This window comes from Herpailurus yagouaroundi, unplaced genomic scaffold, assembly GCF_014898765.1.
Source record: "Herpailurus yagouaroundi ecotype Mexico unplaced genomic scaffold, PumYag 162, whole genome shotgun sequence".
NCBI classification, from domain to species: Eukaryota; Metazoa; Chordata; class Mammalia; order Carnivora; family Felidae; genus Herpailurus; species Herpailurus yagouaroundi.
Window position 1 is genome coordinate 69,498,788 of NW_024412403.1, and position 14,733 is coordinate 69,513,520.

The window sequence follows — 14,733 nt, forward strand, 5'->3', positions numbered from 1 at the left end:
TAGAGCAGGCTCCAGGCTCCAAGCTGTCAACACAGAGCCCCAAGTGGGGCTTAAACCCACAAATCGTGAAATCATGACCTGAGCCAAAGTTGGATGCTTAACCGACTGAGCCACCCAAGTGACCCTCTATTTGTTAGTTTTCAAAGCAATGTATTGGTATCCTAGCATTCTCCTAAAGGTGAAAGTGACGTTTTTAAAATTTTTAATTCAACCTTTTGGCCAGAACCTCCATCTTTCAGTAATTCGCCAAAATGACCAACACAAGGGGAAAGAGGAGAGGTACTCGCTATATGTTCTGTAGGCCTTTTAGAAAATATGGAGTTGTTCCTTTGGAAGCATACATGTGAATGTACAAGAAAGGTGATATTGTGGATATCAAGGGAATGGGCACTGTTCAAAAAGGAATGTCCCACAAATGTTACCGTGGCAAAACTGGAAGAGTCTACAATGTTACCCACCATGCTGTTGGCATTGTTGTAAACGAACAAGTTAAGGGCAAGATTCTTGCTAAGAGAATTCTTGTAAGTATTAAGCATGTTAAGCACTCAAAGACCTGAGACAGCTTCCTGAAGCGTGTGAAGGAAAACGATCAGAAAAAGAAGAAAGTCAAGGAGAAACGTACTTGGGTTCAACTGAAGCGCCAGCCTGCCCCACCCAGAGATGCACATTTTGTGAGAACCAGTGGAAAGGAGCCTGAGCTGCTGGAGCTCACTCCCTATGAATTCATAGCATGATAAATGTAAAAAAAAGAAGAAAAACCTCAAGACTGTGTAAAAAAAAATAAATAAATAAAATAAAACTTTTATTCGAACTTTACCTCTGCCCCTTCCTTCCCTGCCCCACCCTGCCTTCATCGCTCTATTGTCTCTTCCCTCACACACACTTCTGTGCCCCCTCTTGAACCTCTCTCCCACCTTCCCCAACTGCTAGCTGTTATTCCCTCACCTGCATTCCATTTGCTTTTTCTCTGCTGGCTCTTTCTCTTAGCTCATAAATATGCTGTAACTTGCTGATCTTTAAAAACCTCTTGATGTGTGTTCCCTTCTAATTTTTTGAAAGAATAGACTGGTTGTTCCCACTTCGTTACCTCTATTCTCTTAATCTGTTGTGATCTCTTTTCTGCCCTCAGTTCTTTCAAATACTGACCGTTAAGCTCACCAGTATCCTTCTGATTGCAAGATATTGCAGCCACTCTTGAGGCCTTGTCTTATGGGGCCTGTCTCCTCGCACATGCTGTTCAGGTTTTCATTTTAAAAGTAACTGTTTAGGGGCGCCTGGGTGGCTCAGTCATTTTAGTGTCCAACTTCAGCTCAGGTCATGATTTCGTGATCCATGGGTTCGAGCCCCACATCGGGCTCTGTGCTGACAGCTCAGAGCCTGGAGCCTGTTTCAGATTCTGTGTCTCCCTCTTTCTCTGCCCCTCCCCCACTTGTACTCTGTCTCTCCTCAAAAATAAAAATAAACATTAAAAAATTTTTTTAAAACTAACTTTATTTTCAGAAATATTTTTAAAAATTTAGAAGCAAATAAGTCACTATTAATAGTTGTATTTTACATTATTCTTGACATTCTCTTATCCCTTTATTTCCAAGAAACAATTTTCTCCTATTGTATTTTTTTGTCTTCCTGTCCCTCAGGTTATTTGGTAACCTTCTTCCTTCACCTGTCCTTTAAATAGTGGTGTTCTCCAATTCTGCCCTTGGCTTTATAGTCGTCTTAACTTTACACCTTCTCTTTAGATATTTTCATGATGACCTTTTTGAAAGAAGATACACATATGCACATGTACATACATACCCTCATAGAGTAAAATGTACACATGCCTATAGTTTCAAACTCTATAATTTCAGAGCCTATAATTGGCACAATAAGTAATTCTTTACTCATTTGTCTTCCCTAGAATTAACCACTGGGTTATCCTTCTAAAGAGATTATTTGCATCTGCTAGTACATATGTATTTGTAATTTTACTTAAATAATTATTCTTTTCGAAGTATTTTAATACAAATGGCAGTGTACTCTTTTTTTTTTTTTTTAAGTTTATTTTGAGAGAGCGTAAGCAGGGGAGGGGCAGAGAGAAAGAGAGTCCCAAGCACACTCTGTGCTGTCAGCACAGAGCCCAAAGTAGGGCTCAAACTCAAGAACTGTGAGATATGACCTGAGGCAAAATCAAGAGTCAGATGCTTAACTGACTGAGCCACCCAGGCGCCCCCAGTAGTATATTCTTCATACTTAATTGCATTTTTTCCACCTAATGATATGTAGGGGATCATTTAATGTCAGTATTTGGAGATCTGTTACGTTCATTTTAGTGGTTACATAGCATTAAAAAAAAATTTCTATCCCCCTTCCCCCCTACTGCACATTTTATTTTAGAATTCAAATTTACAGAAATATTTAAAAAACAGTACAATTAGCACCCACCTGTATACCTACCTAACCTTTTTTCTGTTTCTTTCCTGAATCATTTGAAAGTAAAATTGTAGCTATTGTGATAGTTTATTTCAAAATTATTCAGTATGTATGCCTTATGGACTAGGAATTCTATAGATCCACAATACCTTTATTACATCAAAGATTTTTAAGGTCAATGCAGTATTACCTATTATTAAGTTCATATTCAAATTTCTACAACTGATTCCAAATATCCTTTATAGTGTTTTTTCCTCTCTCCAGCTAGGAGCCAATCAAGAATTAAGATTTATGCTTGATTGTCATAGGCCTTTCATTTAACAACTATCTAAATAGATGACTAACCTAAGATCTCTAGATCCAACCCTTTACTGAAGCTGACTTAAATATCTATGACATATATTTATTTGGTTGTCACATTGACACCTCCAAAATAGCATGTCCAAAACAAATTCCGTGTAAGGGGCACCTGGGTGGCTCAGTCGGTCGAGCGTTTGACTTCGGCTCACATCATGATCTCACAGTTCCTGGGTTTGAGCCCCGTGTCAGGCTCAAACCTGAGCCTGGAGCCTGCCTCAGATTCTGTGTCTCCCTGTCTCTGCCTCTCACATGCTAATGCTCATGTCTATCTCTATCTCTCTCTCTCTCAAAAATAAAAATAAAAATTTATTTAAAAATTAAAAGCAAACTGTTTTCTGCTCTCAAACCTACTTTTCCTCCTATAGTCCCACCTTATTGAATGGTATCATTCAAATGTTGCCTTAACGAGAAGACGTGAAGTCATCCTAGGCTCTTCCTTCCTTAAGACTGTATGTGCTACTCTCTTTGCCTGGAATTCTTTCCCTATTTTGTCTACCTTTCCACTAGTTCATTCTTAATCAAGACCCAGATTAAGCGTAACTTCTTGAGCAAACCTTTTCTGACCCTTTTTTACTCCAGGCAGAATTAGATCTATCTCCAGTAGGCTCCCCTTGTATCCTGTACACGCATTTATCCCATCAGTTCTTACTTTGAGTGTGAATTGTTGGTTGATGTACCTGCCTTCTTGATTAGAAAGCAGGCTCCTTGAGTTCATATGGACTTAATTTTGTCTTCTATCCTGGGTGTAGTAATACAGTGCCTGGCTCATAAGTGTTTAATGAATATTTATTGAATGGAAGAATAGGTTTATAGATAGTCTTCTCTTTAGCAAGTAAAAATAAAGATATTTTAAAGCTTAACTTTACCTGGAATGCATTTGTTGAATTCCTACTACGTGCAGTTTCATGCAAGTAGTAAGACTGATTTTCTGCCTTGAAGAGAGGTTAAGGTGACAGGATTGGAGGGTGGGCAAAATGGGTAAAGGGGGGTCAAGAAGTACAACCTTCCAGTTATAAAATAAATCATGGGGATATAATGTTAACATGGTGATTACAGTCAGCAATTTTGGGTTGTATATTGAAAATAGCTAAGAGTAAATCTTAAAAAGTTCTCATCACAAGAGAAAAAATTTTGTAACTTTGTATGGTAACATACAAATAAATAGATAAATAGATGATAACTAGATTTATTATGGTGATCATTTTGCAGTGTATACAACTATAGAATTATTACATTGTGCACCTGAAACTAATATAATGTTATATATGTCAATAGTATATCAATTAAAAAGAAAAGAAAGGTTTGCGTCTACTTGAGAAGGTAAAACCAGTATACTACAGGGTTAAACAATACTAGAAAGGGGCACCTAGGTGGCTCAGTCAGTTAATCGACCAAGTCTTGATTTTGGCTCAGGTCACAATCTTAGGGTTTGTGAGATTGAGCCTGGCTTTGGGCTCTGCACTGACAGCATGGAGCCTGCTTGGGATTTTGTCTCTCTCTCTCTCTGCTCCTTCCTCATGCACTTGTTGCTCTCTCTCTCAAAATATTAAAAAAAAAAAAAATACTAGAAGGTAACCTAATTACCTGATAAATGATGCAGACAGGAACCTCAGGGAGAGAGAAGTTGGTGAATGTTTTTTGAGGACCTACTGTGTGCCAGTTACAGTTCTATGTCTTTGTAAATGTTATTTAATGTCTACAGCTTTTATTTTTGAAAAAAGGAAATTGAAGTTTGCTAAATAGTCCAAGGCCATACAGATAGTAAGTAAAGATTTGAACCTAGGTCTGACTGACTCCAGAAACATGCTCTTAAGTGTTCCAAAGGCAATTAAGAGAGCTATAAAGTGATACTGTAAATTGAGGGAAAAATAATATCCAACCGTAGGATCATTAAATTAATGGTATATCCCCACAGTGAAAGGTTATATAATTGCTACAAATCATGTGGTTGAGGAATATTTAGTATTTTGAGAAAGTGTTTGTGATATAATGTGTAGTACTAAAAAGCAATATATAAAAGCATGATTCAGTTTTTTTTAACGTACATATATTTTTGTGCAGAAAAGATTGGAAGGAAGTACATGGAATGGTTAGTGGTAATCCTCCCAGAGTTCTGGTATTACAGGATGTATGAATTTCTTCTTTGTAACAGTCCATTTTCTAAATTCTGTACAGTGAACATATGCTTTTATAATCAGAAAAAAAAGATCATTTAAAAAGGAAAGCATTAAGAAAAAAGAAGTTAAAGTCTTAGAATTATTAAATTTAGAAATGTTTAGTGTTGACCTTCCATGCCTCTGAAGGCCTGGAAGAACTGGCCTAAGCATCCCAGACAGATTAATGTTCCTATTTTAAGATCATCTCACCAGGATAAGCCACTGTCCCTCTGCCTTCCTGTCAGTTCTGTTGCCCAGTAGCAAGTGGAAAAGGAGTTTTCTTTGTATATTATTTCATGAAGACAAGGTCATGAGAGAAATTCCCATGTCTTGTGAAAATTTTCATTGTATAAAGATCCTTTTTTAAAATAAGGGCAAAATTCAATGCTCCTGCCTGGGCTTTATGCTTTACTTCATAAAAACACTGAAAAAAATTAAATATACTTAAGAGAAATTAGAAGAGAATAGAAAAACTTGGGTTTCCTATTAGTTTTCCGTCAGTTTTCTTTGAAAAGAATCATTCTATGCATGATGTATCTCTGTTCGTCCTCTGGGTGGCTATTTTTCTAGCGGAGCGTGTCTGACTGTCCTCATTGGGATTTAGCACACTCTAGTGGACAGTAACTTTTCAGTTTCGTTGGGCGTTTTTTCAAAATCATGTCAGATTATTTTATTGGATGATTCAGTGATATGCTTACTAGATAGTTAAGTTTGTCAATATTTATTTGAGTCAAGTAGTGATCCAAGTGAGCAGGACTGACTTTATAGGCCACTGGGGTGTTGTACATTTTTATATGTTTTTTTCAGTAGAGAGAAGAGAGGCTTTTTACCTTATGTGGAAACTTTCCCATTGGCTTTTATCTTTTCTCGGGTTGATTGAGAAAAGAGGCAGAGCTGAAATAAAAGCATTTGTTTAGGATCTCAGAAGTGCAACTTGGGGAGCACAGATTTTGGTAGCAACTCATATTGTGTTCCTTTAGGGTACAAAAATCCAGGGTTTAAACAAGACAAAAAGGAATGGGTTTCTTTTGTTGTTGTTTACAAATTATTTTGTCTGGTGTAGGCAGCAGAAAACTAATCTTGTCTGAATATAATTAATTGCTAGGTCTCTCTCTAAGCAAAGTCTCTCACTATAGCAAATTGCAGGTGTTTGGGCAGAGGCCTAAGAATATTTGTAGTTTGGCCCAGCTCAAAGTTCGTGGTTTTATCTGGTCATCTCCTTAATGGGCTCCGGCTCCATTTAAAAAATCCCGTGGCATGAATGATTCCATTTCATTTCACCTTTCCCATGGGTAAGATGAAATTGATGGACCAAGACATAGAGGAACACTGGTAGTCTTTCTGTATTTCACATTCCTTGGGACTTTTAGGACTCTTGAAAATTTTTATATAACTCTTTGGGAAAAATTCGACCATTTGTGCACAAACATGGTTGTAGCCTATCCTGATAGATTACTCTTGGAAATGGACTTCCACCAAAAAAAGTAATTTTTAATTTTGTTTTTGCAGAGTGATGGTGAAGATTTTAATTACATTGTTGCATTTTTCCTTGGAACAGCAGCCTGCCTTTACCAGGTAGGGTCTCTTCAATGTTTAAGAAACACTTTCCTGTTATTGTTTGTTTCAGTATCAATTATAATAATTGCTTGTGCACTTTAAATAAATAAAAATAATGTCTGAATTCTTTGCCTCTCTTTTAGTTTGAACCTGTTAGCTTTGTGACCTACATCTCCATTTTGAATGTAGTTAGATCCCAGTGAACTTAATGTTAACTCCCTCCTGTGCCTGGTTTCCGTGGTACCATGTCATCTGCCTGTGGTGATAAAAGCTACTTCTAGATTTTTTTTGGGTGATTTATTACTCAGCTTCAGGGCTCTGCTTATACATCAACATGAGAATTTTGTACTTTTGGGAAAGTCTTTGAACAGGGAACAACAAAAGCAGGATTTTAGGATATTTAATTCAGTAGTGAGGAATAGGGTGGATTGCCAGAGCGGAGAAATTGGAAGAAAGGAAATTAGTTGGAAGTCGATTCCATTAGTTCAGGCAGAAGGCAATGAGAGTGTAAATTCTGGTAATGCTGGTAGGAATGGGGGATGAGGGAAGGACATTGAGGAGGAAGACTCCTAGGACTTGAAGACAGGATAGATATGAGACTTAAGGAGCACGGAGTTTTTGCAGCTGGTAATATGGAGATGGGTACTCGCATTTCTAAGAGAGGAAGCACAGATTCGTAGGGAAAGGAGGGGTAGCCATGCCAGTTACCCAAACTTGGGAGTGTCTTTGCTGAAACACGGTAGAGCAAGCAAGACCTTTTGACCTAACTTTTATAAGTGACACATTTCTCTGGCTTACATAGAAAAAATGTTAGAAAGCTTCGCTTTGGGACTGAAAATATAAGGCTACCTAAAACTCAGTAGAAGTCTCTAGTGAAATACTTTGAATATATGCATTTGACTTTATGTAAAGATGGATTAAAAATTTTAGTTTCAGGGGCACCTGAGTAGCTCAGTGAGTTGAGCATCTGAGTTTGGCTCAGGTCATGATCTGTCAGTTCATGAGTTCGAGCCCTGCATTGGGCTTGCTGCTGTCAGCACAGAGCTTGTTTCAGATCCTCTGTCCCCCTTTCTCTCGCTCAACAAAAAAGTAAACGTTTATTAAAAATATTTTTTTAGTTTCAGGTGGTCCTCTTTTTTAAACTCCTCAAATTTTTCTGAATTACTTGTATTTAGAAATTTTCTATCTAGTTTGACAGATTTAATTATAATGAGCGACATTTCATGCAGGAAATGTGAAAACTTGCATTTGTTAATGTCACAAGTGCTTTAATTTTATGAAATATTCTTGGGTAGATTTTTTAAAACTTTAATCTCTGCTATCACACAGACGATATTATCTCATTTTTGAAGATGAGAAATTTGAGGCAGTTTGAGTCCTATCTGGAAATCACATGGCCAGTGAGTGCTGGAGTCAGGACCTAAGTCTAGGTCTTCTGATTTTAAATATTGTATTCATTCCACTATCTTAGGCTGTCTGTAAGCAAAATTCTATATTTGTATAATTTTTTATGCTATAAAATTACAATTTTATAATCTTTATATGCATTATTTCATATTCTAAAATAATGTGAGGTAAATGTTAACTTTAAAATAATTTCATGAGTAATTCTTGTAAAATGTACTTTTGGCTGTTTTGCCTTAATGAAATAATTTTAAATACTAATAATAACAAAGTGTATTGAGCTCTTATGTGTGCCAATAAGCCCTTTACATTCCTTGTACCATTAAGTCCTCACAGAACGTCCCACACTAAAGTTACCATTGCCATTTTTCAGTGAGGCCCAGATGTTCCTATAGCTGGTTAGTGACTCGAACTCCAGTCTTGGGCCTCCCAAGCAGTGGTGTTGCTCGTAGAGGCACACCTCTGCCACATTCCTCAAAATAGCTGAAAAGAGTTCTAAGGGGAGCACTGTTGCTCAGCTGTTCTTTTACTGGAGAGAAATTAAACAAATTCATGCTTTAAAAAAGAAAAGCAGAAAGCCAATTTTCTTCTCACTGACAGGAAGCTGCATGCTTTCCACATATGCTGAGCAGAGTGATAATAATGCTGGTTTTTTCCAGAGTGAAACATGTGATTACCTGTTACCATATAACATGCTCCATCTGCTGGTGTCAGGATTTTTTTAATCGTCGTTAGATCAGACCTGAATGGCTACCAGGCTCTGGGGACTTCTGGATGCACAGAGTTCAACAAGATAGGAGTCATCTTGCTATGGAACATTTGAAGTAGTATATCAAAGGACCTAGAAACTAGAGACTGTTCTTTTTTCCCCCTCAGTGCTTTACCTTGAAAACTTTCAGACTTCCAGAAAAGTTGAAAGACTGGTACACTTAGAGCCACCACTTTATAACATTTTGCAGCACTTCTGTCTCACTCTCTTTTTGTATGTGTATGCGCATAGTGTGTATGTTGTTTATACAGTAAGTTGCAGACAAATATGTTGAGTATAAAGTTGGTTTCCTTATTCAACTTTTTATTTTGAGATCATTATAATTGTTGTAAGAGAGATATATAATCTTTACCTGGCTTCCCCTAGTAGTACCAGTGTATACAACTATAATACATTATCACAACCAGGATGTGTGTGTCAGCACAGTGAAGATGTAGAATATTCTTATCACCACCCCTTAGGTTGCCCTTTTATAGCCACATCCACTTCCCTCCGGCCTCTTAATCTCTGGCAACCACTAATGTGTTCTCCATTTCTATAATTTTCTCATTTTAAGCAGTGTTCTATAAAGGGAACCATATAGGTTGTAACCTTTTGTGATTGTTATTTTTTTTACTCCTCATAATTCTTTGGAGATTTTTCCAGGTTGTTGCATATATCAATGTTTTTTCCTTTTTGTTGCTGAATGGTATGGTGTGGTGGCACCACAGTTTATTTTAATCATTCATCCATTGAAGGACATCCGGACTGTTTCCAATTTGGGGCTATTATAAATCTGCTATGAGCATTCATTTATAGGTTTCTGTGTGAAGATGAAGACTCATTTCTCTGAGATAAATGCAGCGGAGTGCAGTTGCTAGGTCTTATAGTAGTTGCATGCTTAGTTTTATTGAGACAGACAAACTGTTTTCCAGAGTGGCATACCCTCCAGCAGTGTGTGAATGCTCCCATTTCTCTGCATCCTTTCCAGCATTTGTTGTTATCACTGCTATTCTGGTCGGTGTGTAGTGATCCCTCGTATTGATTTTAACTTGCATTTACCCTGGTGGCTAATGATGTTGAACATGGTTTCTTGCACTTATTTGTTATCTGTGTGTCCTCTTGGGTAAAATGTCTTTTCATGTCTTTTGCCTCTTTTCTAATTGGGTTGTTTTTTACTGTCCAGTTTGAGAGTTCTTTGTATATTCTAGACATTAGTCCCATGTCAGAAATGTTATTTGCAAGTATCTTATCCCAGTCTGTACCTTGTCTTTTCATCCTCTTAGCCAGGTCTTTTGCAGAGCAAAAGTTTTTAATTTTGCTAAAGTTCATTTTATCAGTTTTTTCCTTTGTGGAAAATGCTTGAGGTTTCAGGTCTAAGAACTTTTTTTTTTTTCTTTTCACTGAAGTAGAAGTTGACGGGTAGTGTTACATTAGTTTCAGGTGTACACCATAGAGGTTGAACAAGTTTACGTGCTATGCCGTGTAGCTACCGTCTGTCACCACTCACTATTATAATTCCATCGATTCAAGAACTCTTTGCCTACCCCTAGACTCTGAAGATTTTCTCCTTTCTTTTCTTGTGAAAGTTTCATAGTGTTATATTTTACATTTAAGTTCATGATCCATTATTAATTAAATTTGGTATAAGATTGTATAAAATATGAGACTTAGATGATTAGATTGCAAGGTTTTTTTGTGTGTTTTTAGTTATGGGGATTTTTTTGCTTGTGGATGAATGGCCAGTTGCTCCATTTGTTGAAAAAGCTATCTTTTTCCTCCACTGAATTGCTTTTGCATCTTTGTGAAACATCATCAGTCAGGCATATTTGTGTGAACCTGCTTCTGTGCTTAGTATTCTGTTTCATTGATCTTTGTGTCAGTCTCTGTGCCAGTACCACATAGTTTTGATTACTGTGGTTATATAATCTGTATTAAGTTCCATTTTCTTAGTACTTACAGGGTTATTCAAATTATTTTTAGATGAATTATGATAGTTTGTATTTTATGAGGAAGTGGTCTATTTCATCTTCTCAAATTTATGTGTGTAGCGTTGGTCATAGTATTTCCGTACTATCCTTTTGGTGTCTGTAGGATCTGTAGTGATATTCTCTGTTTCATTCCTCATGTTGGTAATTTGGATCTTTTTCTCTAGCAGTCTTGTTAATTTCATTGATCTTTTCAAAGAACCTGCTTTGTTTTGTTGTTTTTTTCCAATATTCGATTTTATTGATTTCTTCTCTTTTATTACTTCCTCCTTCAAGCTTGCTTTGGTTTACTTGGCTCTTTGTCTAGGTTCTTGAGATGGGAGCTTAAATAATTGATTTGAGAATTTTCTCTTTTGCAATATATACATTTAGTGTTATAACTTTCCCTCTTTGAGCACTTTATTATCTGTGTTTCATAAATTTTGATATGTTGCCTTTTTTCCATTTTTTTGTTTTTTTTTAATTTTAATTTTAATTTTTTTCAAGTTTTTATTAAATTCCAGTTAACAGAGTGTAATATTAGTTTCAGGTGTAGAATCTAGTGATTTAATCACTTACAGCACTCAGTGCTCATCACAAGTACCCTCTTTAATACCCATCACCTTGGGGCGCCTGGGTGGCGCAGTCGGTTAAGCATCCGACTTCAGCCAGGTCACGATCTCGCGGTCCGTGAGTTTGAGCCCCGCGTCAGGCTCTGGGCTGATGGCTCAGAGCCTGGAGCCTGTTTCCGATTCCGTGTCTCCCTCTCTCTCTGCCCCTCCCCCGTTCATGCTCTGTCTCTCTCTGTCCCAAAAATAAATAAACGTTGAAAAAAAAAAAATACCCATCACCTGTTTAACACATCCTCCCACCCACTTCCCCTCCAGAACCTGCAGTTTGTCCTGTATAGTAAGAGTCTTTCTCCTGGTTAGCTTTTCTCTTTTCCCTCCCTGTGTTCATCTGTTTCTTTTTTTTTTAATTCCATATATGAGTGAATTCAAATGGCATTTGTTTCTTTCTGACTTATTTCATTCTTTTTTATGGCTGAGTAATATTCCATTGTATGTATACACCACATTTTCTTTATCCATTCATCAGTCAATGGATATTTGGGTTCTTCCATAATTTGGCTGATACATTGCATTTTTATTTTCATTTAATTCAATGTATTTTAAATATTTTTTCCTTGTGGCTTCCTCTTTGACCTATGGATTATTTAGAATTTTGTCTTACTTTTGTTTTGCTTTCAAGAGTTTGAAGATTTTTCAGTTTTTTTCTATTATTTATTTCTAGTTTGATTCCACTGTGGTTGGAAAACACTCTGTGTGACTTCTGTTCTTTTAAATTTGTTGAAATTTGTTCTATGGCTCAGAATATGGTCTGTCTTGGTATATGTCCCATGGGCACTTAAACAGAATGTGTTTTCTACTATAACTAAGTAAATGCTTTATAGTTCTCAGGTAGATCATGATGGTCGATGGTATTCAGCTTTTCTGTATCCTTGTTGATTTTCTATCTAGTTCTGTCAGTTGAGAGAGAAGTATTGAAGTTTTAAGTTATAATTGTGGATTGGTGTATTTCTCATTTAAGTTCTATCAGTTTTTGCTTTGCCTATTTTGTAGCTCTGTTGTTTGGTTCATACACATTTAGTATTGTTGCCTTCTTGGTGGATTGATCCATTTATCATTATATGTTATATCACTATATAATATAAAAATATATATAATATATGATGATATATCCCACTCTAGCCCTTTTTTGAAATAATTTTATATTTATCTGATAGTAATACAGCCATTCATGCTTTCTTTTGATTAATGTTTGCATATAATATATCCTTCTCCATCTTTTTACTTTCATCTTGCCTACATTATTTGAAGTGTCTGGTAGACAGATTAAAAACTGTTTCTAAATCTGCTCTGCAAATCTCTGTTTTTTTAATTGTATTTAGGCCATTACACTTAATATAATTATTGATATATTAGGGCTTAAGTTTGCCATCTTATTTTTTGTTTTCTGTTTTTCATTTTTCTGTTTTCTTTTTCCTGCCTTCCTGTGGGTTATGTGAATGTTTTTGTAGAACTCCATTTTTATTTATCTGTAGTGGTTTTGAGTTTATCTCTTTGCATAGCTTGTAAATGGTTGCTCTAGGTATTACATTACACATACTTAGCAGTTTTTTGGTGTTGTCATTTTACTAGTTCAAGTGAAACACAGAAATTATATCTCCTTTTATGTCTCTTTGTCCCCTATTTATAATTTGTCTTGAATATTTCCTCTACATGCATTTAGAACCACATCAGACCGCGTTATTAATTTTTACTTCGGCCATCAAACCTAATTTAGAAATCTCAGGAGGAGAGGGAGAACCTATTACATTTATCTATATTTTTGCTGATGGTGCTTTTTGCTTTCCCAGTGTTCCAGTGTTTTTTCTTTTAGTGTTTCCTTTCTGCTTCGAGAACTTCCTTAAGTCATTCTTTTCGGGTGCCTCTTTAAGTGCCAAATTCTCTTAGTCTTTCACCTGGGAATGTCTATATTTCTCTTCCCACAATATACTTATTAATTACAAAGGGGAAGATACTAACTTCACAGTGGAGAAACCTGTTAGACCCCATCTTACCAAGAGGTCAAAATTAACATCACCAATTATAAGATACATTGCACATCACCTCTGTGGTATTCTTGCCCAAACTACATATCTTCAGTTCAGCCTTGAGACAATATCAGGCAAAATAAAATTAAGGGACATTCTACAAAATAACTTTCTATAAAATAATTGATACTCTTTAGATTGTCAAGGTTATGAAAAACAAAGACTTGAAGAGCTGTAACAGATTTGAAGAGATAGGACAGCTGAATGCAGTAGGGAATACTGGATTGAATTGGCCCAGAAAAAGGGCCCTAGTGGGACAACTGGCAAAATTCCAATAAAGTCTATAGATTAGTCTACAGTATTTTATCAGTGTTAATTTTCTGGTTTGATTACTGTACTATGGTTATGCAAGAGGATACCATTAAAGGGAACAGGCTGAATGAAGGCTATACAAGGACTTACTGTTTTTACAACTCTTCTCTAAGACTAAAATTATTTCAAAAGGAAAAATTATTTTTCCAACATTTTTTACACAATGCAAATCACTGAAATAAAATAATGCTTCCAGTTCATTTTGCTTAGATATCCGTCTTCTTTTTAAGTAATGCAAAGTCCTGATTTGTGTAAGAACAGATTTAACAGAACATTTCCATATTCTTTGTGCATTGTTGCAAACACCTTAAAGCCCTTCCTATACTGAAGCCTGGATACAATTTCACACAAAGACCTGTGCTTCTTTGTTAAGACTTTGTAATCACATATGATTCTATATTTAACAGATTGTGAATTTTAGATCTCGTCTAGAAAACAGTTTATTCAGTCAGATTTTTATTGAGCAATTACTATGTGCCAGGCACTGTTCTGGGCACTGGAGATAAATGAGTGAACAAGACAATCAAAAATCTCTCCTCTCATGAATATAGATAATAAACAAAACAAACATATTTTTAAAGTGTGTTTATAGTTACATTGTGGAGAAAAATAAAGCAGGAAAAGGTGAGTACCCGGATTTGGGGGTTGGGAGAGTAGTTTCTTTACTATATTTTCGAAAATAGCAATCATCATATGCTCTGTCCCCTTTTCAGTCTTTTATTTTAAGGCATAACTATTTGATATTTTATATCCTCTATCTAATCTCTTATATATATATAATCTTTCTTTCTACACTAGAATGTAAGCTCCATGTGAGCAAGGGCTTCATTTGGTTACTTGAAACTAGAGAACAATGCCTAACTTGTAGCAGGACCTCAATAAGCATCTGTTGAATGAATTCTAGCTCAAACGTTCACTCAGATCCTCTACCTTGCTTAGTTCCTTGCACTTAATGGGGGATCAGTAAGTATTTGTTGATTTCATTAATATGCAGATTCAGGTTATATAAGAGTCCATTTTGCTATAGTTTGGTTGAGTTTTTTGTACTTTTCTGGGATGACCATGAGAGATGGAATCCCCTTAGACCTTGAGAATGCTTCAGAGTTGCCTGTCCCCTTGAGTAATGTGTTCAGGCTGTTTGCAAGGGAGTTATCCACTTGT

The 14,733-nt window shown here is 36.2% G+C and overlaps 1 protein-coding gene and 1 pseudogene across 3 annotated transcripts in view; both read left to right on the top strand.

Moving 5' to 3' along the window:
• The window catches only part of SEC22A (SEC22 homolog A, vesicle trafficking protein), a 70,324-nt gene that overhangs the window by 52,210 nt on the left and 3,381 nt on the right, over positions 1-14,733 (top strand). For all 3 annotated transcript variants that reach the window (XM_040484710.1, XM_040484709.1, XM_040484711.1), the window contains one exon: positions 6,438-6,503. In XM_040484710.1, the coding sequence (XP_040340644.1) occupies positions 6,438-6,503 (66 nt within the window). The remainder of the gene's footprint in view (positions 1-6,437; positions 6,504-14,733) is intronic.
• On the top strand, positions 41-1,293 carry LOC121036339 (60S ribosomal protein L21-like; annotated as a pseudogene).